This window comes from Dryobates pubescens, chromosome 2 (genome assembly GCF_014839835.1).
Source record: "Dryobates pubescens isolate bDryPub1 chromosome 2, bDryPub1.pri, whole genome shotgun sequence".
In the NCBI taxonomy this organism is placed as follows: Eukaryota; Metazoa; Chordata; class Aves; order Piciformes; family Picidae; genus Dryobates; species Dryobates pubescens.
Window position 1 is genome coordinate 3,092,626 of NC_071613.1, and position 25,365 is coordinate 3,117,990.

Consider the following 25,365-nt stretch of genomic DNA (forward strand, 5'->3'; position numbering starts at 1 on the left):
GCCAGCTGGCTGTGGCACCATTCACCACCACTCTCTGGGCTCAGCCTCCAGCCAGTTCCTAACCCATCGCAGTGTGCTCCCATCCAAGCCAGGGGCTGACAGCTTGGCCAGGAGCCTGCCATGGGGGACGGTGTCCATGCACTGTACATGTCTGTCTCGGTGATCTGTACAGTAGCAATTCAGTCACCAACACTCACCAAAAGGAGTCAAAGTGCAGTCCTAAAGTATGTGTTCTTCAATAGCTGAGGCATTTCAAAACAAGGTGTGAAAGGTCTTGCTGCATTTTGAGTGCACTGAGTGGCTTACTGCGTGCATGTCCTTGGAAGCTGCGTGTGTGAATGGGTAAGCGAACACACATACATGCTCAGCTGTAAAACACTGCCTGCTGCAGGCAGACATTTCTATAGCTACAGGTGGAAACCAAGGCCCACTATTGAACTGAACTCTTCACTGCCACTGTCCATTGCTTTCATCAGATGTTTGCTGAGAGGCAAAAGTCATACCAGAGTCATAAATGTAGCTGCAAAAGAGAGGAAGAAGAGCACGTGCCTGGTTGGAGATGCGCCCACACCTCTGGAGATCATTTCCTGATGTCATAGCAATGGTTGTGGCAATAGCTGGTGGTGGACTTGTTTTCAGGCTGTTGCAGGTACAGATAAGTTGGGAAAAAGCTTGCAGAAGGTCAATCCTCAGTTTCACAAATCCACACTGAAAGCTCAGAGGATTAAGTGGCGTACTAGCGGCCTGAAACACAGCAACAGGAATGTTGGCAACCTTGGCCATAGGCAATCATGACAAAATAGCCTTGCAATGACAACTGAATCCTTCAATCCCAAACCCCTGCTTTCTGAAAGCTGCATTTAACAGATTTGCTCACTTTAAACCATACTGACCGAAAACAACGCAGGAGTTAGGCAATTTCTAAGCTGCATTTCAAGCCTGACCCTCCTGTAAGAAATGTGACTTAGCTGTGACAGCTCTGTTCGGGCACCTATTTGCTCTTTGTCCAAGCTCAAGCCATTAGGCTCCATAGAACATTAGCCCAGACAGTCCTTACCATAAAAGAAAGCATACTGAGTTGTAAGGCAAACCATGCTAGTTTAACACAGCCTTTCCCTTACAATACAGAAGTGAGGGAAGAGCGACACAAAACCCCCTCCAGGTTGAGATAAGAGTTAAGGAGATAACTGAATCAAGGAGGCAACAACAACAATGCACAATTGCCTTAGCATATCTGCAGAAAAAGCACAGCAGAAAGCAGCAGCAAGCAAGCTAAAAACCCAAGCCAGGGAGCTACTCCCCCTTCCCTCCCTGTCCCACTGCCATCTCAGCAGAAGAGAACCAACACCCAGAAACCCCAGAATCCAAAAGCAGCAACCATAACAAACTTCTCATGCTGCAGTCTGAAGCCCCACAATACTCTGCTTCAGCCAGCACTTTCATTTGAAGCTGGCATGAGGCAGGATGGTATGAACAGCAGCAGACTGAAACTCAATCTGTGGCACAAACAAACACAAAGGACGGCAAAAGCGATTCCCTGCATCAGGCAGAAGAGCAAGAACTGGCTGAAGTTACTGGCACCAAGAGGAAGGGGTCAAAGCCTTTGACTTTTACTATGCTTTTGTAAATTGTGAAACAGACAGGAGCATAAGGCAGGCAGTGAACCACCTGATGAATGCTCAGAGACAACTTGGAACACAAGCCCTATGAGGAGAGGCTGAGGGAGCTGGGGTTGCTTAGCCTGGAGAAGAGGAGGCTCAGGGGAGATCTCATTGCCCTCTACAACTACCTGAAGGGAGGTTGTAGACAGGCAGAGGTTGGTCTCTGCTCCCAGGCAGCCAGCACCAGAACAAGAGGACACAGTCTCAAGCTGCACCAGGGGAGGTTTAGGCTGGAAGTTAGGAGGAAGTTCTACAGAGAGAGAGTGATTGCCCATTGGGGAGTGGGCTGCCTGAGGAGGTGGTGGAGTCACCATCACTGAAGGTGTTCAGGAGGAGACTTGATAGGGTGCTTGGTGCCATGGTTTAGTTGATTAGGTGGTGTTGGGTAATGGGTTGGACACAATGATCTTGAAGGACTCTTTTGGTCTGGTCTATTCTATTCTATGAACAGTAAGTAACAGAACTGCAGGAGGGCAGACTGCTGCTGTTCAGAAAATACAGTTCTGTGAAACATGGCTCCCTAAGAGCTTATCTGACTTGTAGAAGCATCTGTGCCAGCTTAGGACACCCACGAGGGGGTGAACTGCAGGACTCAAGATCTGATACTATTCAAGCCACAAATCCACTACTTATTTTTCTTACACTGCTGGATTAATAAGAGTACAATTTTGGGGGGCTTGGGGTAGAAGCCATCTGCAGAACAAAGCACTAGGACCTTCCTCTTACTCAGAGAATGGAAGCACGTTAAACTCATGCACGCCTTCCCCAAGGCTACTTATTCCTCAACACAAGAAGTCACTTCTGGCAGCAAGAAGTTACAACCCATCCCAAAACACTGCTGCAAACCACTTCTTTGCCAGCAGGAAAGCAGCAAATCAGTTTGCCACAAGCCATCCCTATTCTCTGAGAGCTGCTCCACTATTGATTAAAGAGAGGAAACATCAGGCAACTGCCAGCACTTTGAACTGCTGTGCTAGATTACAACCCAAGAAACCAGATTATTTCGTCACTTGAGCCATTCAGCCCCACTTTGCTTTGCCTTGAAGGGCATTAAAGTGTCCCTTTTGAACTGAAGGAGTTTAGTTGATGTGCAAGGGTGGTTTCAGAAAACCCTCAGTGCACTGTAATTGGTCTACAGAGACTCCATGCTTTTATAGCAAGTACTGGTATGATCAGAAACTGCAGACATTCTCAGCAGACCAAATTGGACTCAGTTCTTGTGAACTGAAATACAAGCTTGTCTCATTGACCCTGGAAATTTACTTCATCATTCATGCAGCCATCAGCAATAGATGAGTTAAAAATCCCTTTTTCAAAGAGGTCTTTGGCTCAGACAAATTCTTCAAAGATCATACATTATCAACACATTTGGACTTAGTGCTACTTAATCACTGGTTTTGTTAATGCTTTAAGGTCTGGACTCTTCCCTAGATTACCCACAGTGAAAAACATGTGCAAAGGCTTCCAGTGAGATGCCCTCTCTCTGCCAGAACAAGCAGATTCTATTCAAAATCATGGTTAGCTATACAAGCAAGTACAGAGCAAGACAGATGAGGATTGTGGCCAATACAGTCTATGAGTCTTGAGTCCTGTGTCCAGTTCTGGGCCCCTCAGTTTCAGAAGGACATCGAGACACTTGAACGTGTCCAGAGAAGGGCAACGAGGCTGGGGAGAGGCCTTGAGCACAGCCCTGTGAGCAGAGGCTGAGGGAGCTGGGGTTGCTTAGCCTGGAGAAGAGGAGACTCAGGGGAGACCTCATTGCCCTCTACAACTACCTGAAGGGAGGCTGTAGCCAGGTGGGGGTTGGTCTCTTCTCCCAGGCAACCAGCACCAGAACAAGAGGACACAGTCTCAAGCTGCGCCAGGGGAAGTTTAGGCTTGAGGTGAGGAGAAAGTTCTTCCCACAGAAAGTTGTTAGCCATTGGAATGTGCTGCCCAGGGAGGTGGTGGAGTCACCATCCCTGGAGGTGTTCAGGAGGGGATTGGATGTGGCACTTGGTGCCATGGTTTAGTCATGAGGTCTGTGGTGACAGGTTGGACTTGATGATCTTTGAGGTCTCTTCCAACCTGGGTGATACTGTGATAAGTTCCTGCCCTTCCTCTCTCACCTGTCATCCCTATAGCAATGGGAATTTCTTCCTCAAGTGGACTAACTCCCATGGAAGAGCATCTGGCATGCAGCAAATGCTGTATGCAGTTGTATGCATATTAGAAAGGAATTGGGAAATTTTATGACATGAGACACTGAACCATTGCTGAACTGGGCTGACTGAACACCTGGAACAGATTTACTGGCACAGTGTCTTCTACCTACAAAACTGACAGCTACACAGGGCTCATCATACACACTAATGCTCTACAGCACCAACAGTGCTGAGTCATAATCTACAGTGAAACAGCAGCAACAGTAAAGCTTAAACCAGAAGGAAAAGACAGCAAAAGGCTTCCTCAGTTAAGACTACCACTTTATGGCACTTTACTCCCCTTTGAGATACTGCATTCTGTGGATGCAAGGAGGGAGGGGCTCCTTTAACAACTGATACACTCAAGTATGGATAGGAATTTGTCCTGAGTGATGCAACAAGTCACCAACAGCCAGCAATAAAAAATAGTTTCCTCTGCCCTAGCCCTTCAAAACCTGTACTTAGTCCTCTGGACCACAACCCCACAAGGTAGCTATTGCACCCAGAAAAGTGCAATGTGCCACACAGGAAGTTCAGTCAGCAGAGGATATCAAGAGAGGAATTCTTCAGCAGCAAAAAAATAACCTCTAAGGAAAGGCTAATTGCATTACTGAATCACAGAATGACCTGTTGAAGCAAGTTACCCTCCTGCCTGGCAACAAAGCTGGGGAGGGGTTTGGAGCACAGCCCTGTGAGGAGAGGCTGAGGGAGCTGGGGTTGCTTAGCCTGGAGAAGAGGAGGCTCAGGGGAGACCTCATTGCCCTCTACAACTACCTAAGGGAGGTTGTAGCCAGGTGGGGGTTGGTCTCTTCTCCCAAGCAACCAGCACAAGAACAAGAGGACACAGTCTCAAGCTGCACCAGGGGAGGTTTAGGCTGGATGTTAGGAAGAAGTTCCTCCCAGGAAGAGTAATAGGCCATTGGAATGTGCTCCCCAGGGAGGTGGTGGAGTCACCATCACTGGAGGTGTTTAAGAGGGGACTGGATGAGGCACTTGGTGCCATGGTTTAGTTGATCAGATGGTGTTGGGTGATAGGTTGGACTTGATGATCTCGTAGGTCTTCTCCAACCTGGTTAATTCTATCCCGAATACTAGCATCCAATTAGATGAGGTCTCCCTCTCAACTTCTAGATGTTAGAGAAACCTTCAAATGCTGAAGTAAAAGCCTTATACACACAGCCAACAAGTTAAAGAAACACTTCAGGATCATACAGCTCTCTTAGAGGACAAAGGTGTAAAATTCACATCCTTCCTGCTTATCCAGGGACAGCTCATTAAACAGCATCCAAATTGTCACAACACTGGACAGTTCCAGTAACCTGAAGAAAAATTGTTTCCCTTCAAAAGACAGAGAAGTATGTAAAGATTTTGGCACAGAAACTGAAGTGTCAAAGTATGTTTTGTAGGCTGGATCATCCTATGTTAAGAAGCTACTTCACCTCATTGTTTTTTATGTTCACAGACATCACAGAATACAACTACCTGAAGGGAGGTTGTAGACAGACAGATGTTGGTCTCTTCTCCCAGGCAGCCAGTACCAGAACAAGAGGACACAGTCTCAGGCTGCACCAGGGGAGGTTCAGGCTAGATGTTAGGAAAAAGTTCTACCCAGAGAGAGTGATTGCCCATTGGAATGGGCTGCCTGGGGAGGTGGTGGAGTCGCCATCACTGGAGGTTTTCAGGAGAAGACTTGATGGGGTGCTTCGTGCCATGGGTTAGTTGTTTGGGTGGTGTTGGATTGGTTGATGGGTTGGACACGGTGATCTTGAAGGTCTCTTCCAACCTGGTTTATTCTATGTAATTTGTAAGTTTGGAACAGACCTCAAAGATCATCAAGTCCAACCTATCACCCAACACCTCATAACTACTAAACCATGGCTTCAAGTGCCACATCCGATCCTTTTTTGAACACCTCCAGGGATGGCGACTCCACCACCTCCCTGGGCAGCACATTCCAATGGCTAATCTCTCTTTCTATGAAGAACTTCTTCCTAACATCCAGCCTAAACCTCCCCTGGAGCAGCTTGTGACTGTGTCCTCTTGTTCTGGTGCTGGTTGCCTGGCAGAAGAGACCAACCACCAGATGGCCACAACCTCCCTTCAGGGAATTAGGACAGCAAGAAGGTCTCCCCTGAGCCTCCTCTTCTCCAGGCTATGCAACCCCAGCTCCCTCAGCCTCTCCTCACAGGGCTGTGCTCCAAATTCCTCCCCAGCTTTGTTGCCCTTCTCTGGACACCTTCCAACAACTCAACATCTTTCCTAAACTGAGGGGCCCAGAACTGGACACAGGGCTCAGGGTGTGGCCTAACCAGTGCTGAGCACAGGGCAGAATGACCTTCCTGCTCCTGGCCACACTGTTCCTGATACAGGCCAGGATGCCTCTCCTCACAGGGCTATGCTCAAGACCCCTCCCCAGCCTCGTTGCCCTTCTCTGGATACATTCAAGAGTCTCAATGTCCTTAAATCATCATACAGCTTCCTGCTATTTGCAGTTCAGAGGGGAGAAAATATTTTCATAAAGTCTGAATTATGTCTGATGAGAGGGATTTGTTCTCCCTCCTCTCACTATCCTGATGTTGCCTTGCAGTTAGGATTCCTTAGGAGCATGTTGTAAAATACAAGGCAAGGAGAACCCAGCAGGAGGGAGGAAGAAAACTCAATTCTTCTCCACATTACAAGTTAGCAGCCAACTTAGACAAATTCCCAGGGTTGAATATTACAATGGTGGGATTTTTTCAGCCAAAACATGGAGTGGGAAATTTCAAGTATTGTAATTTGAAAAACTGATTTGATCAAGGCAGGGAGTGAGGGGTGGGGGAGGAAAGAGAAATCCAACTCATCTTCCTTAGCTGAGCTACAGAAGTCTCTAAAGATGCAGCTTGTTACAACTGGCTCTTGTGTGCATTTCTCTCTGAAAATATAATTTTATAGAACAGAATAGAATAAACCAAGTTGGAAGAGACCTTCAAGATCATCATGTCCAACCCACCAACCAATCCAACACCACCTAATCAACTAAACCATGGGACCAAGCACCCTATCAAGTCTCCTCCTGAACACCTCCAATGACGGTAACTCCACCACCTCCCTGGGCAGCACATCCCAATGTGCAATCACTCTCTCTATGAAGAACTTCTTCCTAACCTCCAGCCTAAACCTCTCCCGGTGCAGCCTGAGACTGTGTCCTCTTGTTCTGGTGCTGGCTGCCTGGGAGAAGAGACCAACCCCCACCTGGCTACAACCTCCCTTCAGGGAGTTGTAGAGAGCAAGAAGGTCTCCCATGAGCCTCCTCCTTTCTAGGCTAAGCAGCCCCAGCTCCCTCAGCCTCTCCTCACAGGGCTGTGTTCCGAACACCTCACCAATTTTGTTGCCTTTCTCTGGACTTGTTCCAGCAAGTCAACCTCCTTCCTAAACTGAGGGGCCCAGAACTGGACACAGGACTCAAGGTGTGGCCTAACCAGTGCTGAGTACAGGGGCAGAATGACCTCCCTGCTCCTGCTGGCCACACTGTTCCTGATGCAGGCCAGGATGCCATTGGCCCTCTTGGCTGCCTGGGCACACTGCAGGCTCATGTTCAGCCTACCATCAACCAGCACCCCCAGGTCCCTCTCTGCCTGGCTGCTCTCCAGCCACTCTGACCCCAGCCTGTAGCTCTGCATGGGGTTGCTGTGGCCAGTGTGCAGAACCTGGCACTTGGATGTGTTCAATCTCATGCCCTTGGACTCTGCCCATCTGCCCAGCCTGTCGAGGTCCCTCTGCAGAGCCTCTCTACCCTCCAGCAGATCAACTCCTGCCCCCAGCTTGGCGTCATCTGCAAATTTACTGATGATGGACTCAATGCCCTCATCCACATCATCAATAAAGATGTTAAAGAGCATGGGGCCCAGGACTCTAAGAGTCTGGCAGATATCAGACGTATTTAAAAGCTTTTCAGAGGTTTGAGGACAGAAACCAAGCAGGCCTGGTACAGCACACAGAAATAGCAGCAGGTGAAGCAGGTCAGTGCTAACCGTCAGCGAGGCTATCCCCTTGTGATAGGATTTTAACGCTTCCGCAATGCAAGAGAGTGCTGAGCTGTAGTTGTCCTCCTGCAAACCTGTCAGGCACTGTTCTGCATGGGAGAACTCCTTCAAGCTGTTCAGCCAGAAGTAGAAGTGCTCTGAAGCCACCTGAGTCAGCAGACTTTGATAGAGTTCTCTGGCCATGTCATGGTTGCCCTGCAAGGACAAGAACATTCCTAAGAGAGGGCAGGAAAGAGGCAGTTGTGTTTGTTTCACAGAAAGCAACAAAGAAACAGTAACACCTACAGAACTACTCTTAAATAGGGAATCACAGAATCACCAAGGTTGGAAGAGACCTCAAAGATCATCAAGTCCAACCTGTCACCACAGACCTCATGACTAGACCATGGCATCAAGTGCCACATCCAGTCCCCTCTTGAAACCCTCCCGGGATGGTGACTCCACCACCTCCCTGGGCAGCACATTCCTATGGCAAACAACTCTCTGTGAAGAACTATCTCCTCAACTCCAGCCTAATCTTCCCCTGGCAGAGCTAGAGACTGTGTCCTCTAGTTCTGGGGCTGGCTGCCTGGGAGAAGAGACCAACCCCCACCTGGCTACAACCTCCCTTCAGGGAGTTGGAGACAGCAGGAAGGTCTCCCCTGAGCCTCCTCTACTCAGCAACCCCAGTTCCCTCAGCCTCTCCTCACAGGGCTGTGCTCCAGACCCCTCCCCAGCTTTGTTGCCCTTCTCTGGACACATTCAAGTGTCTCAATGTCCTTCTTAAATTGAAAGACTGAAACTTCTTTTAACCATTTTACCTTGACAATCCTAACCATGAATAAAAGCACAAATGCTCATATTATATAAGATTTGCCTGTATAAAGTGTAGTACATATATACAGGAAAATACAAGATGAGAAAAAAAAGCCCCACACCACAATTTACTTTTATTGCAGCATCTGAGGCTGGAGAGATGGGCAGAGTCCAACAGGATGGCATTTAACAAGTCCAAGGGCTGGATGCTGCACTTTGGTCACAACCACCCCAAGCAGTGCTACAGGCTGGGGTCAGAGTGGCTGGAGAGCAGCCAGGCAGAAAGGGACCTGAGGGTACTGGTTGATAGCAGCTGAACATGGGCCAGCAGTGTGCCCAGGTGGCCAAGAAGGCCAGTGATATCCTGGGCTGTATGAGGAACAGTGTGGCCAGCAGGAGCAGGGAAGTTATTCTGCCCCTGTGCTCAGCACTGGTTAGGCCACACCCTGAGTTCTGAGTCCAGTTCTGGGCCCCTCAGTTTAAGAAGGACGGACACGATCTTGAAGGTGTCTTCCAACCTGGTTTATTCTATGTATTGAGACTCTGCAATGTGTCCAGAGGAGGGCAATGAAGCTGGGGAGAGGCCTTGAGCACAGCCCTGTGAGGAGAGGCTGAGGGAGCTGGGGTTGCTTAGCCTGGAGGAGGCTCAGGGGAGACCTCATTGCTGTCTACAGCTACCTGAAGCCAGGTGGGGTTTGGTCTCTTCTCCCAGGCAACCAGCACCAGAACAAGAAGACACAGTCTCAAGCTGTGCCAGGGGAGGTTTAGGCTGGATGTTAAGAAGAAATTCTTCCCAGAAAGAGTAATTGGCCATTGCAATGTGCTGCCCAGGGAGGTGGTGGAGTCACCATCCCTGGAGGTGTTCAAGAGGGGACTGGATGTGGCACTTGGTGCCACGGTTTAGTAGTCATGAAGTGTTGGGTGATAAGTTGGACTTGATGATCTCTGAGGTCTTTTCCAACCACGCTGATTCTATGATTCTATCTCCATACTAGAGTTTCTCCTAATTGTAACCCCAGCTGTGACTTCACTGAAGAGAAAGGACAAACAGTCTCTTTTTCTTCCTTTCTTCACATGGAAAAAGCAGCAGCATGCATCAGGGTGACAGCACACACCACGAACAGCTAGGCAGCACAGATTAGGCATGTGCTCAAGCAAGTACTAGGTCATTACTTCTCAAATACTTCAAAAAGGGAAGTGGAAAACCATCCAGAAGTCTGGCATAAATTGAATGTATGTGAATCAGTGGGAATTAAGAGGGAAAGGTAATTTTTTTGTGTGCCCCCCCAATTCATTTCCTCCTCTCAAGTCCTCTCATTTCCCCTTCCTTTCTTCCTCCAGTTCAAAGAAACCACTAGCATCCTCCCAGCCACACCAAACCACCTTCCCCCAGGTAATTTTCACTCACCATCCTGGAAGCCTGCCTGGCTATCCTGTAGGCTGTCCATCCATTAGAGGCATTCTCAAGCTGCTGTTTGATCACAGTTTTGATTTCTGAAGATAAAGCTTTCTGACTGGAAACAAATATCACTGTGGCAAGGGAAACCTAATGCAGAGCGACAGGGTGAAGAAGGAGATTACATTTCAGGAACTAAATGAAACAAGTGAAGAAAATGGAAACAGGCAATTGTGTCCCAAAGTAGCAGAAACAATCTGCTTGATTCTGGACCCCAAACACTCCATAGAAGATTACATACACATTTTAAGTGAGAATCTTTGAAGCAGTTACAGCAACTCAAGTATTTCTTGGGGATGAAAGTCACCTTCACTTAAAGAACCTTTACTGTGGCTTTTAAGAGATATTTCAATTGTTCCAAATGGATTAATAGGAAGCACACATTTTCTTCTTAAAATTCAAACTCATTTGCAGATAGATGTGCTGAAGGCATTTGTCTGTCTTACAATATATTACAAGGCATGTGCAGCAGAGCACCCTACATAAATTGAGCTAACCTCGGTTTTGGTTTTCTACAACCATTGTTCTACAGTCACCAGAGGTGTCCCCCAGGGATCAGTGCTGGGCCCCAGCCTGTTCAATATCTTTATGGACAACATGGATGAGGATATTGAGTCCATCATCAGTAAGTTTGCAGATGACACCAAGCTGGGGGCAGGAGTTGATCTGTTAGGGATGGAGAGCTCTCCAGAGGGACCTTGACAGGCTGCACAGACGGGCAGAGTCTAAGCGCAGGAGACCGAACACATCCAAGTGCCAGGTTCTGCACATTGGCCACAGCAACCCCATGCAGAGCTACAGGCTGGGGTCAGAGTGGCTGGAGAGAGCCAGGCAGAGAGGGACCTGGGGACACTGGTTGATGGTAGGCTGAACATGAGCCAGCAGTGTACCCAGGTGGCCAAGAAGGCCAATGGCATCCTGGCCTGCATCAGGAACAGTGTGGCCAGCAGGAGCAGGGAAGTCATTGTGCCCTGTGCTCAGCACTGGTTAGGCCACACCTTGAGTCCTGTGTCCAGTTCTGGGCCCCTCAGGTTAGGAAAGATGTTGAGTTGCTGGAAGGTGTCCAGAGAAGGGCAACAAAGCTGGGGAGGGGTTTGGAGCACAGCCCTGTGAGGAGAGGCTGAGGGAGCTGGGGTTGCTTAGCCTGGAGAAGAGGAGGCTCAGGGTAGACCTCATTGCTCTCTACAACTCCCTGAAGGGAGGTTGTAGCCAGGTGGGGGTTGGTCTCTTCTGCCAGGCAACCAGCACCAGAACAAGAGGACACAGTCTCAAGCTGCACCAGGGGAGGTTTAGGCTGGATGTTAGGAAGAAATTCTTCCCAGGAAGAGAGATTGGCCTTTGGAATGTGCTGCCCAGGGAGGTGGAGTCACCTTCCCTGGACGTGTTTAAGAAGAGCCTGGATGGGATGCTTGGTGCCATGGTTTAGTTGATCAGATGGTGTTGGGTGATAGGTTGGACTCTATGATCTCAAAGGTCTTTTCCAACCTGGCTAATTCTATTCTATTCTACAGACACCCCAATAATTTCAGCAGCAGCTTTGTCTAAGCAGTGCCACCTGGTGGAAAACATCATGGGATGCACTGGGACAGTTCAGCACCATCTATGAAGTGTTTTGACACTGAACATGGTTAAAAGCACTGGAAACAGTGGGTACAGCCTGGCACATCAACTCAGACATAACAAAATGGCTTAGCTGCCTTATTAAATAAAGTCCATGCACAGCACATCATCCAAGCTTCATCCCTCACAGGCTGTGTATCAAGAGGTCTTACCAGCAGCTCCTGTTTTTTGTCTGTAGCAGACCGTCCAATCAATTTATACAGGTCCATGAGGTCTTCCAGTATCCCATCTGCCAACACAGGCAGCTGCATGGCAATGGCTGCTAAGCAGTGGCACATGAGAATCCTAGCAGCATCCTGGGCACTGTGCAGCTGGGTCAGCAGGCATTCAACTACTGACTGGCTCAGGTGAGGACGGCACTTGACCAGCTTCACCATGCAGGTTAAGGTGATCTGCAATTCACACAACCCACAGGGCAAAACAAACACCGTGACCAAGAGGCACAATAAACACAGTGTCTACTTAAAAACAGCCAGACATGCACCTGAAAGTATGACTGCAGAAATCCAGAACTGGTATTTTCAGAACCATGTACTCCACAAGCTATGTTTTCCTAAGAGTTTCAGCCTCTGTCTGTGAGCTCACAGCATAGAGATGTATCACAGACTCGAGAAGCTATGCTCTCTCTCATACCACCAGCACTGACAGATCAATGACTTCATAAAGTTATTGGCAGCAGCTTATGAAGCAGGAATGTTAAAACAGTTCATGGAAGTGTTGCAGTCATGAACATTCCATCTTCCCAAATCAGCTCCTCCCCAAGATTCTCTTCATCCTCCAGAGATACCTTCATCCTATGACCATGGTCATGTTGTAATACAGCTGTTCCTCTGAGAGGAGTGCTGTGGGGGTTGTCTCCCCTGTAACAGCCATCTTACTCTAGAGCTGAAAGATGCTGCAAGGTATTACTCTAACATACAGCTGTGCTAGGGGAAGACAACAATAATGTCACCTTTAAGGTTGCCTGAGCTCCTGGGCTGTCATCTTGACTACAAAGAACAAGGAGAGCTTCCAAGCCAAAGACTGCATCTTGCTCCAAAGGCAGAAGATCTAAGAGAAAGAGAGTCAGTTAGTTTCCTGTTATGTTTTCTGCCTGTAATTTGTGTAATGTCTGCACTGGTGTTGGAGTCATGGTAATCAAATACCTTCCCAATACTTTTGCCTTATCTTATTTTGATAGGAAACAATTTGCCATTCTGTGGAGCTGTTCAGCAGTCACAACAACTGTGGCATTGAGAAAGCATCCATAAACCTCTCAACTAAAACTTCTAACTGCACTGCTACCCCTTTGCCAACAGGCTTTGTGCAAACAGTTTTCCAAAGGTTGACAAACAACTCATTAGTTTTATAGCACAGACAATGCAAACATATCATGAATGCCACTGTGGCCAGGAATTTCATCTAAATGGAACAAAGATGGACTCTTCCACAACCATTCATAAACTCATACAGAAAATTATCCTACTAGGTTGTAGCCCCCATTCTCCCTAAAAAGCCTGAAGGGTCAGACAGATTTAGAGTAGAGTAGACCAGGCTGGAAGAGACCTCAAAGATCATCAAGTCCAACCTATCACCTAACACCATCTGATCAACTAAACCATGGCACCAAGTGCTTCATCCAGTCTCTTCCTAAACACCTCCAGTGATGGTGACTCCACCACCTCCCTGGGCAGCACATCCCAACAGCCAATCTTTCCTTCTAGGAAGAACCTCTTCCTAACATCCAGCCTAAACCTCCCCTGGCACAGCTTGAGACTGTGTCCTCTTGTTCGGGTGCTGGTTGCCTGGGAGAAGAGACCAACCCCCACCTGGCTATAACCTCCCTTCAGGGAGTTGGAGACAGCAAGAAGGTCTCCCCTGAGCCTCCTCCAGGCTAAGCAACCCCAGCTCCCTCAGCCTCTCCTCACAGGGCTGTGCTCCAGACCCCTCCCCAGCTTTGTTGCCCTTCTCTGGACACCTTCCAGCAACTCAACATCTTTCCTAAACTGAGGGGCCCAGAACTGGACACAGGACTCAAGGTGTGGCCTAACCAGTGCTGAGCACAGGGCACAATGACTTCCCTGCTCCTGCTAGCCACACTGTTCCTGATGCAGGCCAGGATGCCATTGACCTGGGCACACTGCTGGCTCATGTTCAGCCTGCTATCAACCAGTACCCCCAGGTCCCTCTCTGCCTGGCTGCTCTCCAGCCACTCTGCCTGTAGCACTGCATGGGGTTGCTGTGGCCAATGCGTCCAGAGACAAGACCAGCTTGTATGTGCTAAGTACATAAACTTAACTTGAAACAGCACATTCCATTGTCCTTGCTTTCATTTACCTTTATCCTGACAAGAGGATGATATATTAGTCAGAATTCTCACACCATGAGCTGCAATGCCTCTGTTATTATGGTAACAGCACTCCTGGGCTAGCTTCACCAAATCAAACGACTTTGCAGTTGTTGCTGCTGCTCCTAAACAAAGACAAAGCAAAGAGGACACAAACCAGCACAGGCCACAGTTACATCATAGAGCTTTTTAATGAAAAGTATCCATAATAAAACCACAAACACAAACTTATACTGATCTTGTATGTTTAAAAGGATAAGATGAAAACATCTTTCTTTTCTCCACACACAGGGCTATATGATTTAGACATACATGATTTGGGTCTGAGGGCTGGTGTTCCAGGGACTTGAAGCAATATTCATAGTATCAGTCAGGGTTGGAAGGGACCACAAGGATCATCTAGTTCCAGCCCCCCTGCCATGGGCAGGGACACCCCACACTAGATCAGGCTGGCCAGAGCCTCATCCAGCCTGGGCTTAAACACCTCCAGGGACGGGGCCTCAACCACCTCCCTGGACAACCCATTCCAGGGCTTCACCACTCTCATGGGGAAGAACTTCCTCCTCACCTCCAGCCTGAATCTCCCCACCTCCAGCTTCATTCCATTCCCCCTAGTCCTATCACTACCTGACATCCTGACAAGTCCCTCCCCAGCCTGCTTGTAGGCCCCCTTCAGATACTGGAAGGCCACAATGAGGTCACCTCAGAGCCTTCTCTTCTCCAGACTGAACAGCCCCAACTCCTGCAGTCTGTCCTCATAGGAGAGGTGCTCCAGCCCTCTGCTCATCCTCCTGGCCCTTCTCTGGACACCTTCCAGCACCTCCAGATCCCTCTTGTAATAGGGGCTCCAGACCTGGAGGCAGTACTGCAGGTGGGGTCTCAGCAGAGCTGAGCAGAGGGGGAGAATCACCTCCCTTGCCCTGCTGGCCACACTTCTCTTGCTGCAGCCCAGGATCTGATTGGCTTTCTGGGCTGCAAGTGCACACTGAGAGCTCCTGTTGAGCTTCTTGTCCCCCAGCACCCCCAAGTCTCTCTCCTCAGGGCTGCTTTCCAGCCAGTTCCTGCCCAGCCTGGATTTGTGCCTGGAATTACCTCGACCCAGCTGCAGGACCTTGCCCTTGGTCTTGTTGAACCTCATGAGGTTGGCTTGTGCCCACCTCTCCAGCCTGTCCAGGTCCCTCTGGATGGCATCCCTTCCCTCCAGCTGTCTGCTGCACCACACAGCTTGGTGTCATCAGCAAACTTGCTGAGGGTGCACTCAGTGCCACTGTCCATGGCACCCACAAAGATGTTGAACAAGCCTGGTCCCAGGACTGATTCCTGAGGGACTCTGCTTGTCCCTGGCCTCCACTGGGACATGGACCATTGATATTACATTAAGAAATATTCTACCTTATTTAAAAAGCTAGCAGGTATATTAATTGTTAAGACATGCCAGCATGACTGAAGAGGATATAGTATTTTTCCCCATTTCTGCAGCCCATGTAGGTGGGTTTGCAATATTCATGAGAACTGTGTGGATTACAGGAAGGAAAACCAAAGGAACAGAGTAGGATCACCATGTGAAGAAGAAAATACCTTGAGTCACTTCATACCATCTGCTCTGGTTTTCCATTCAGAAGGCAGAGAAGTTCAGCTGGCACTGAAGCAGGCCTTTCCCACAAGAGTGGCATAGCTTCCCTGTGCCAGAGCAACACACCAGCCCTCTCTCACATCACTAAGTCTCTGTGCTACTCAAAACACTAAGCAAGTCCATGGTTTCAAAGCACCTTCAGAGGAGTGCAGGTCAGCCATCTGAGAGGCATTGCATATTCTCATTTTATGAAGAAAATCTTAAGATCCAAAGGTTAAAAAAACCTCTTTCATATAGATATTACCCACAAAACCCAGACCAAAATCTTAGACATAAGAACAGTGATGACAACTGTCTCTCAGCTAGTGTTCTACAGTTCAAGTATAGCCTCAACACTGTGAGGCATGCTTTTAAACTATCAGTAGATCACCAGCCCCTTAGAAATGCCAGAGATAATTGTCTAATCTACTTTCCTTACCTGGAGCACTGCTGAAGTACTGTTTGATGGCAATGGTCCCTGATAATGTGGAAAGAACAGACAGCATGCCCAGTTTCAAGCTGTCATAAGGAGTGTGAAGAGCAGATTCACAGAGTGCCTACGGATTAGCAGAAGAAAAGAGACAGGGGAAAAGTGGTGTGATGAGCTATCTGTGTTAAACATTTAATTGCACTTGTCTAGGAAAAGTTTTCAGTCAGGATTTGTCCACAGAAAATACTGAAATCAAGAAGTCATGTACCAAAGTACCTGTTTCAGTACAGGTACTAAGGATGTGGCTTGCAGGAAAGCAACAGCAGGCCTCATGCCAGGCAACACTAAGTACAAGCCACTGACCAACTGAAAAACAGCAGCAAAAATGCTGCAAACACTTGCAAAAGATTTTCATAGAATCAATAAGGTTGGAAAAGACCTCAGAGATCATCAAGTCCAACCTTCAAGTCCAGGACTAACTAAACCATGGCCCCAAGTGCCACGTCCAATCCCCTCTTGAACATCTCCAGGGATGGGGACTCCACCACCTCCCTGGGCAGCACATTCCAAAGGCTAATAACTCCCTCTGGGAAGAACTTTCTCCTCATCTCCAGCCTAAAGACAGTTTTAAGACAGTTCCCCAGTGCTAGAGGTATATTGATTATTTTGCCTTGTAATAATGTGCAGGGGTTATTTAAGTATGCATCTCTGAAGAGGACATTCAAGTACCATTTCCTCCAACAGCCCTGGCATCCAACAGAAAACAATTGAAGTCTCTTGATAAATCTCTTAAAGCATATTTTATTCTTTAACTCATTTGTAGCAGAGCTCCTATCACACTTCTGTGCCTTTTGCCAGAGCTAATCAGGCCTTAGTTAACAACTAGATTGGAGCAACTCTTAAAAGCCAGGCTGTTCTCACATTCATCATGCCAACACTGTCCACAATTTAGTCCTTCATTGCTTTTAGAGGCTTTGTTTAGTCAACATGAGAGAAAGCATGAGACAAATGGAAAATGCAACCCAGCTTTGACACTCTGAATGATAACATCCAGTAACTCAAAGACAACACAGAATTAGTTCACCAGAATGAATAAAAGCCTCAACTAGTGTTCTTATCAGGCATCTGTATGTTCTTGTAAGGTTCTAAGTAAATCTGTCATTTATAGCCAGGGAGTATTTCACTAATCCATTGATGAGTATGGCACAAAAAGAAGACACAATGATCAGGGTTGATGAAGGGTGTTGATGTCTCCTAATAGTGCTGTTAGATTACCATCCAGAGCATACTTGAAACAGCAGCTTTTCCATTCATCTACTCTGAAGTTATTTTCTTTAGTGGTTTATGCCAGGAAACAGCAAAGACAAGGAGGGAAAAAAAAGGCAAGTGTCATTTAAAGAGAGCAGTAATACTATCTACAGCATAATAATTGTTAGGCAATTGTTAGGCCACACCTTGAGTCCTGTGTCCAGTTCTGGGCCCCTCAGGTTAGGAAGGACATTGAGACACTTGAACGTGTCCAGAGAAGGGCAACGAGGCTGGGGAGAGGCCTTGAGCACAGCCCTGTGAGGAGAGGCTGAGGGAGCTGGGGTTGTTTAGCCTGGAGAAGAGGAGGCTCAGGGGAGACCTTGCTGTCTACAACTCCCTGAAGGGAGGTTGTAGCCAGGTGGGGGTTGGTCTGTTCTCCCAAGCAACCACCAACAGAACAAGAGGACACAGTCTCAAGCTGTGCCAGGGGAAGTTTAGGCTGGAGGTGAGGAGAAAGTTCTTCCCAGAGAGAGTTGTTGGCCATTGGAATGTGCTGCCCAGGGAGGTGGTGGAGTCACCGTCCCTGGAGGTGTTCAAGAGGGGATTGGACGTGGCACTTGGTGCCATGGTTTGGTTAATCCTGAGGTGTTGGGTGACTGGTTGGACTTGATGATCTCTGAGGTCTTTTCCAACCTTATTGATTTTGTGATTCTATAAATTAGAATAGAATTAACCAGGTTGGAAGAGACATCAAGATCATCAAGCCCAACCTATCACCCAACACCATCTACCATCTAATTGTTTCCCTAAATAACACAGATGCATTAGAAACACCTCCTAGGGGCTCATCAATACAACAGGAGTCACAAGGTTACTATTCCTACTGAAAAGTAGCAGTTAATCCAGAGAAAGGGAAGAGTAACCTAAGGATATGGAGATGCATGTCCTTCCTTTCTTAACCTTCCAAACTGTTCTTCTGGAACTAATTCCACAACTACATGCAAAGCTCAAAAAGGCACACACCTGAATGTTTTCTCTGTTCCATGTATGTGGTGTTTTATTGGCCAGCAACTTCAGATCTTGGATTGCAAGCCTCTTCACAGCCTTCCTCGGATCATTCTTCAAGTACTGCAACAAAAGCTGGATCTGCAACAAAGACAATTCCTTGTTTAAAAAGAGATGACACTAGAAGTCTTTTCAAAAGTACTTTGTGGCCAGCAGGAGCAGGGAAGTCATTGTGCCCCTGTACTCAGCACTGCTTAGGCCACACCTTGAGTCCTGTGTCCAGTTCTGGGGCCCTCAGTTTAAGAAGGACATTGAGGCACTTGAATGTGTCCAGAGAAGGGCAACGAGGCTGGGGAGAGGCCTTGAGCACAGCCCTGTGAGGAGAGGCTGAGGGAGCTGGGGTTGCTTAGCCTGGAGAGGAGGAGACTCAGGGGAGACCTTCTTGCTGTCTACAACTACTTGAAGGGAGGTTGTAGCCAGGTGGGGGTTGGTCTCTTCTCCCAGGCAACCAGCACTAGAACAAGAGGACACAGTCTCAAGCTGCACCAGGGGAGGTTTAGGCTGGAGGTCAGGAGAAAGTTCTTCACAGAAAGAGAGACTGGCCATTGGAATGTGCTGCCCAGGGAGGTGGTGGAGTCACCATCCCTGGAGGAGTTCAAAAAGAGACTGGACGTGGCACTTGGTGCCATGGTTTAGTAGTCATGAGGTGTTGAGTGACAGGTTGGACTTGATGATATTTGAGGTCTTTTCCAACCTTATTGATTTTGATTCCATGATTCTGTTAGGGAGGAAGAGAGCATACTGGCCCAAAACTAACTTGCCTTATGTGCTTGCTACATGGAAAACAAAAACCCCTGGCTAGGCTGTGATGCCATGACAAGCCAGAACAATCTGACAGCTGACTTCCACCACCCCACCCTCTGTGTTCACATATCCTTCTCTACACCACCTTTCATACCTGAGAAGACTCAAGACCTATTTCAGCACTCTCAGAAATACCATAAAGCATCCCCCAACAACTCAGTCAATAGCATCACATCCCAGAAAAAGATAATTCAGGTATCTGCACGATCTGCTTTCAACAGGTAACACCACAGGCACCCTCCTACACCTTGGCACTTGCCAAAACCCAATGCCAAAACCCAATGCCAAAACCTCCAGATAAACAAAAACAACCCTTACCTCTCTCTCCCATCCCTCACCTCGAAGCATTTATCTCCAATTAATTGACACTTGTATTCATTTCCTGCAAATATACAGAGCAGGAATAGCTACCACATGGAAAAGCAAGGCCATGACAGCCACGGTTTGGCTCTCCATCCCTATCCTGTCCACATCACTTCTAAGCAGCACTGACTTTTGTGTTGCAGAAACACAGCCTAAATCACAGTGCTTACCAGCATAAAAAAAACAACCAACCAAAGCCCCAAACCTACAACCCAAACCACCACAACAACCCAGCACAAAAAACAGCCAAACAAAAAACCCCATGCCAAACACCGCATCAAGTGTGGTAATGTTCATGGTATCATAGTATCAGTCAGGGTTGGCAGGGACCACAAGGATCATCCAGTTCCAACCCCTCTGCCATTGGCAGGGACACCTCACACTAGATCAGGCTGCCCAGAGCCTCATCCAGCCTGGGCTTAAACACCTCCAGGGATGAGGCCTCAACCACCTCTCTGGACAACCCAGTCCAGAGCTTCACCACTCTCATGGGGAAGAACTTCCTCCTCACCTCCAGCCTGAATCTCCCCACCTCCAGCTTCATTCCATTCCCCCTAGTCCTGTCACTACCTGAGATCCTGAGCAGTCCCTCCCCAGCCTTCTTGTAGGCCCCCTTCAGATACTGGAAGGCCACAATGAGGTCACCTCAGAGCCTTCTCTTCTCCAGACTGAACAGCCCCAACTCCTTCAGTCTGTCCTCATAGGAGAGGTGCTCCAGCCCTCTGATCATCCTCCTGGCCCTTCTCTGGATGCCTTCCAGCACCTCCAGATCCCTCTTGTAAGAGGGGCTCCAGACCTGGAGGCAGTACTGCAGGTGGGGTCTCACCAGAGCTGAGCAGAGGGGGAGAATCACCTCCCTTGCCCTGCTGGCCACACTTCTCTTGCTGCAGCCCAGGATCTGATTGGCTTTCTGGGCTGCAAGTGCACACTGAGAGCTCCTGTTGAGCTTCTCCTCCCCCAGCACCCCCAAGTCTCTCTCCTCAGGGCTGCTTTCCAGCCAGTCCCTGCCCAGCCTGGATTTGTGCCTGGGATTGCCTCGACCCAGCTGCAGGACCCTGCCCTTGGTCTTGTTGAACCTCATGAGGTTAGCTTGTGCCCACCTCTCCAGCCTGTCAAGGTTTGGTTGACTTAGATTCAGTACTATCTAGAAGCATCCTCTCAAATAAAGCAATCAGCCACACCAAAAAAGGAGTTTGAGACAGATCAATGCTATCAGTCTAACAGGAACAGACACCAGCCTTTCATAGCTGTACAAACCCAAAGATTTTCCTGACTGCTTGATGAGGATTAGTTAGATGAATCTCAAATGTCAGGAGATTCAGATTTGCTATAGAAATCAAATACACCAAGCACATTTTTGGAGCCTAAAAGCATGGTGTTTTTCTGTCTCTGCTTGCCCACAACTTGGCTTAGAGCCCCAAACAGAATAGAATAGAATAAACCAGGTTGGAAGAGACCTTCAAGATCATCGTGTCCAACCTATCAACCAATCCAACCCACCTAAACAACTAACCCATGGCACCAAGCACCATACCAAGTCTCCTCCTAAACACCTCCAGGGATGGTGACTCCACCACCTCCCTGGGCAGCACATCCCAATGGGCAATCACTCTCTCTGTGTAGAATTCCTTCCTAACATCCAACCTAAACCTCCCCTGGCACAGCTTGAGACTGTGTCCTCTTGTTCTGGTGCTGGTTGCTTGAGAGAAGAGACCAACCCTCACCTGGCTACAACCTCCCTTCAGGGAGTTGTAGACAGCAAGAAGGTCTCCCCTGAGCCTCCTCTTCTCCAGGCTAAGCAACCCCAGCTCCCTCAGCCTCTCCAGAGGACAAAAAGTCTGAAAGCAGCAGCTGCTTTCAGGTATCCTACAGCATGTAAGAGCAACCATCCCAGCACATCCATCTGCTGGAATCTGATGGCTTCTAAATATACTTTGTACTCTCTATGTTGCAGGAATGAATTAGGAAGAATTACCTGTTTAGGAATGTCAACCAGAGAAGAAGCAGCCAGCAGAGTAAAGGTGTGCAGAGTAACAATGACCATCTTGGTGGAAGGATAAGATGTTACCAGCTGCTGCAGCAGCTGCCGGGAGCTGGAGGCCAGGCTAGCATCATGATGCATGTGCTGCAGAATAGGGATCAACTTCAACTTCAAGTCCACAGGGGTGGCCAGACCTGCAACAAGAGGAACACAGGCAGACTGTTAGTCCCCTTGCACTGGCTTTTGGCACACAGTATGCTACTATTACTGCTGAACAGAGATTGTGCAGGCATCTGCATTAGCATCAAATAATTCATCTACTAGTTAGCAGCATAATGAGAGCAGTGTCAAGCACCTGCATGGTCCTTGGAGAAGGTTGCTCCTTGCTCCATTGCAGGTAACACACATTGACTCATCTGAAGCAACCTGTGAGGTGCTGGGTAAGTTTATTCAGTCTTTACCAAACATATTTTGAGCACTTAGATTTTAAGTGGGCACAAGAGACTGACTGGCTAGCCACTGGGAATCACTGGAGGACAAGGGCAACAGTGCTCTGATACCTGGTATTTACACATGGGCAACAAAAGTGGATTATCAGAGATTCTCAGATGAATTAGAGCTTTTCCTTTTTATCATTCAATATACATAAGTACCTTGGATCATCTCACTGATTTTGTTACATATTCCAGCAGCAAAATCCCTGTAGAAAAAAAAATAGAAAGTACTCAGTGAAATGGAAAATCAATAACTTTTCATAAAGGCAGCTGAACTATCAAACACTCTGTTCACAGCAGGGCTTGCCAAGACCTGTGTCATTTTGGAACCTCTGCACAACTCTGTCAAAGTGACAAGCAGCACCACCTTTTGTTCCCCAATATATGGCTCCGAGGTGACCTAATTGTGGCCTTCCAGTATCTGAAGGGGGCTACAAGAAGGCTGGGGAGGGACTTGTCAGGCTCTCAGGTAGTGATAGGACTAGGGGGAATGGAATGAAGCTGGAGGTGGGGAGATTCAGGCTGGAGGTGAGGAGGAAGTTCTTCCCCATGAGAGTGGTGAAGCCCTGGAATGGGTTGTCCAGGGAGGTGGTTGGGGCCCCGTCCCTGGAGGTGTTTAAGCCCAGGCTGGCTGAGGCTCTGGGCAGCCTGATGTAGTGTGACTCCCCATGGCAGGGGGGTTGGAACTAGATGATCCTTGTGGTCCCTTCCAACCCTGACTGATTCTGTGATTTCTGTATAACACTCCTCAATTACAGCTTCTGTTCAACTTTGTATTCCCATATTATTGAGCTTCCCATTCAAAGAAAAAAACTCTGTTAAACTTGCATTCAGGATTTCTTTACAACACTGTTATTGCAAATAATCAAATGTAATGTTTTACTATAAATGACAATACCAAAGAAGGGAATAGAATAGAATAAAGCAGGTTGGAAGAAACCTTCAAGATCATCACATCCAACTTATCATCCAACACCATCTAATCAACTAAACCATGGCACCAAGCACCCCATCCAGGCTCCTAAACACCTCCAGTGATGGTGACTCCACCACCACCCAAGGCAGTCCATTCCAATGGGCAATCACTCTCTCTATGAAGAATTTCTTCCTAACATCCAGTCTAAACCTCCCCAGGCACAGCTTGAGACTGTGTCCTCTTGTTCTGGTGCTGGTTGCCTGGGAGAAGAGACCAACCCCCACCTGGCTACAACCTTCCTTCAGGGAGCTGTAGACAGCAAGGTCTCCCCTGAGCCTCCTCTTCTCCAGGCTAAACAACCCCAGCTCCCTCAGCCTCTCCTCACAGGGCTGTGCTCCAGACCCCTCCCCAGCTTTGTTGCCCTTCTCTGGACACCTTCCAGCAACTCAACATCTTTCCTAACCTGAGGGGCCCAGAACTGGACACAGGACTCAAGGTGTGGCCTAACCAGAGCAGTGTACAGGGGCAGAACGACCTCCCTGCTCCTGCTGGCCACACTGTTCCTGCTCCAGGCCAGGATGCCATTGGCCTTCTTGGGCACCAGTGTCAATACAATTCCCACTTTCTGTAATATGAAAAAGTAACCAAAAAAAAAATAAAAATCCATACAACTACATCTCACTTGGATTGTGCAGAAAAATTGGCAGCAGCAAATATAGCAGCTTCAACTTCCACGTTGTCGTGGGAATCCAAGCTCTGGCGAATGCTGTGATGTGCATTCTTCCTCTCTGGAATAATGGATGCCATGCTGCCCAGCATCCTACAGAAACAAATCACAGCAGAATCAGGAACAACAACGATCATGAGCAAGATGAAACCAAATGGAAATGTAAAAGGTCCACTTAAAAGATTACTTTTATGTAAGTATGCGCTCTTTCACATCCACTACAGAACAACTCACACCAGAAGGAGACACATAATGAAGGGGTAACAGATTTTGTTCAGTGGATTACATCAGTAAATCACAATTGTTTTGGTTAGAAGGTACACCCTTCACTAGGCCAGGCTGCTGAAGGCCTCATCCAGCCTGGCCTTCAACACCTCCAGGGAAGGGGCAGCATTGACCTCCCTGGGAAACCTGTTCCAGGGCCTCACCACCCATACTTAAAGAATTTCCTTGTAGTAGAATAGAATAAACCAGGTTGGAAGAGACCTTCAAGATCATCGTGTCATCAACCAATCCAACACCACCTAAACAACTAACCCACGGCACCAAGCACCCCATCAAGTCTCCTCCTGAGCACATCCAACACCAGCGACTGCACCACCTCCCCAGGCAGCCCATTCCAATGGGCAATCACTCTCTCTGTGTAGAACTTCTTCCTAACCTCCAGCCTGAACCTCCCCTGGCACAGCCTGAAACTGTGCCCTCTTGTTCTGGTGCTGGTTGCCTGGGAGAAGAGACCAACCTCTGCCTGTCTACAACCTCCCTTCAGGTAGCTGTAGAGAGCAATAAGGTCACCCCTGAGTCTTCCCTCCAGGCTAAGCAACCCCAGCTCCCTCAGCCTCTCCAATCTGCCCTCCTCAATCCATTCTCTCTTTTCCTACCACAACAAGCCCTGTGGAAAGTCAGTAACTCATGAGAGGCTAAGCAGTCATCTTCTAGGGCAATGATAAATAAGTTTTGGTTACAAGTTAACAAAAAAATAGGTTGATATGCAAGGAAGCATTTTCCTTTTGGTCCTAGACTAATTACACCATAGAGTCACCAACATTGGATGTGCTCAGGAGGAGACTTGATGGGGTGCTTGGTGCCATGGTTTAGTTGATTAGGTGGTGTTGGATTGGTTGATAGGTTGGACACAATGATCTTGAAGGTCTCTTCCAACCTGGTTTATTCTATCCTATAGGCAACATATGACATATAGAGTTTGAGTTCACAGAATCATAGAATCAATAAGGTTGGAAAAGACCTCAGAGATCATCAAGTCCAACCTGTCACCCAACACCTCATGCCTAATTAAACCATGGCTCCAAGTGCCACATCCAATCCCCCCTTGAACACCTCCAGGGATGGTGACTTCACCACCTCCCTGGGCAGCACATTCCAATGGCCAATTACTCTTCCTGGGAAGAACTTTCTCCTCACCTCCAGCCTAAACTTCCCCTGGCACAGCTTGAGACTGTGTCCTCTTGTTCTGGTTGCCTGGGAGAAGAGACCAACCCCCACCTGTCCCCAACAGTTGATAAAGTTGTCACGATCTATACCTGCTTACAATTATCTTCATGGATGCAGAATCTGTCTTTGGCCACTAAAATGAGGTCATAAAGTTTATGCCACACATTGAAGACTGACCTCTCTAGCAATGTTTCTTCCTAAACAATCTAA

General features: G+C 48.0%; 1 protein-coding gene across 1 annotated transcript in view; it reads right to left on the reverse strand.

The window, feature by feature from the left end:
* The window catches only part of INTS7 (integrator complex subunit 7), a 39,409-nt gene that overhangs the window by 11,386 nt on the left and 2,658 nt on the right, over positions 1-25,365 (reverse strand). The window contains exons 4-14 of the mRNA XM_054169296.1: positions 23,659-23,796; positions 22,220-22,266; positions 21,561-21,760; positions 18,377-18,499; positions 16,115-16,232; positions 14,054-14,188; positions 12,690-12,787; positions 11,890-12,129; positions 10,070-10,207; positions 7,855-8,061; positions 550-744 (exon numbers count right to left, since the gene is read on the reverse strand). Of these exons, the coding sequence (XP_054025271.1) occupies positions 550-744; positions 7,855-8,061; positions 10,070-10,207; positions 11,890-12,129; positions 12,690-12,787; positions 14,054-14,188; positions 16,115-16,232; positions 18,377-18,499; positions 21,561-21,760; positions 22,220-22,266; positions 23,659-23,796 (1,639 nt within the window). The remainder of the gene's footprint in view (positions 1-549; positions 745-7,854; positions 8,062-10,069; positions 10,208-11,889; positions 12,130-12,689; positions 12,788-14,053; positions 14,189-16,114; positions 16,233-18,376; positions 18,500-21,560; positions 21,761-22,219; positions 22,267-23,658; positions 23,797-25,365) is intronic.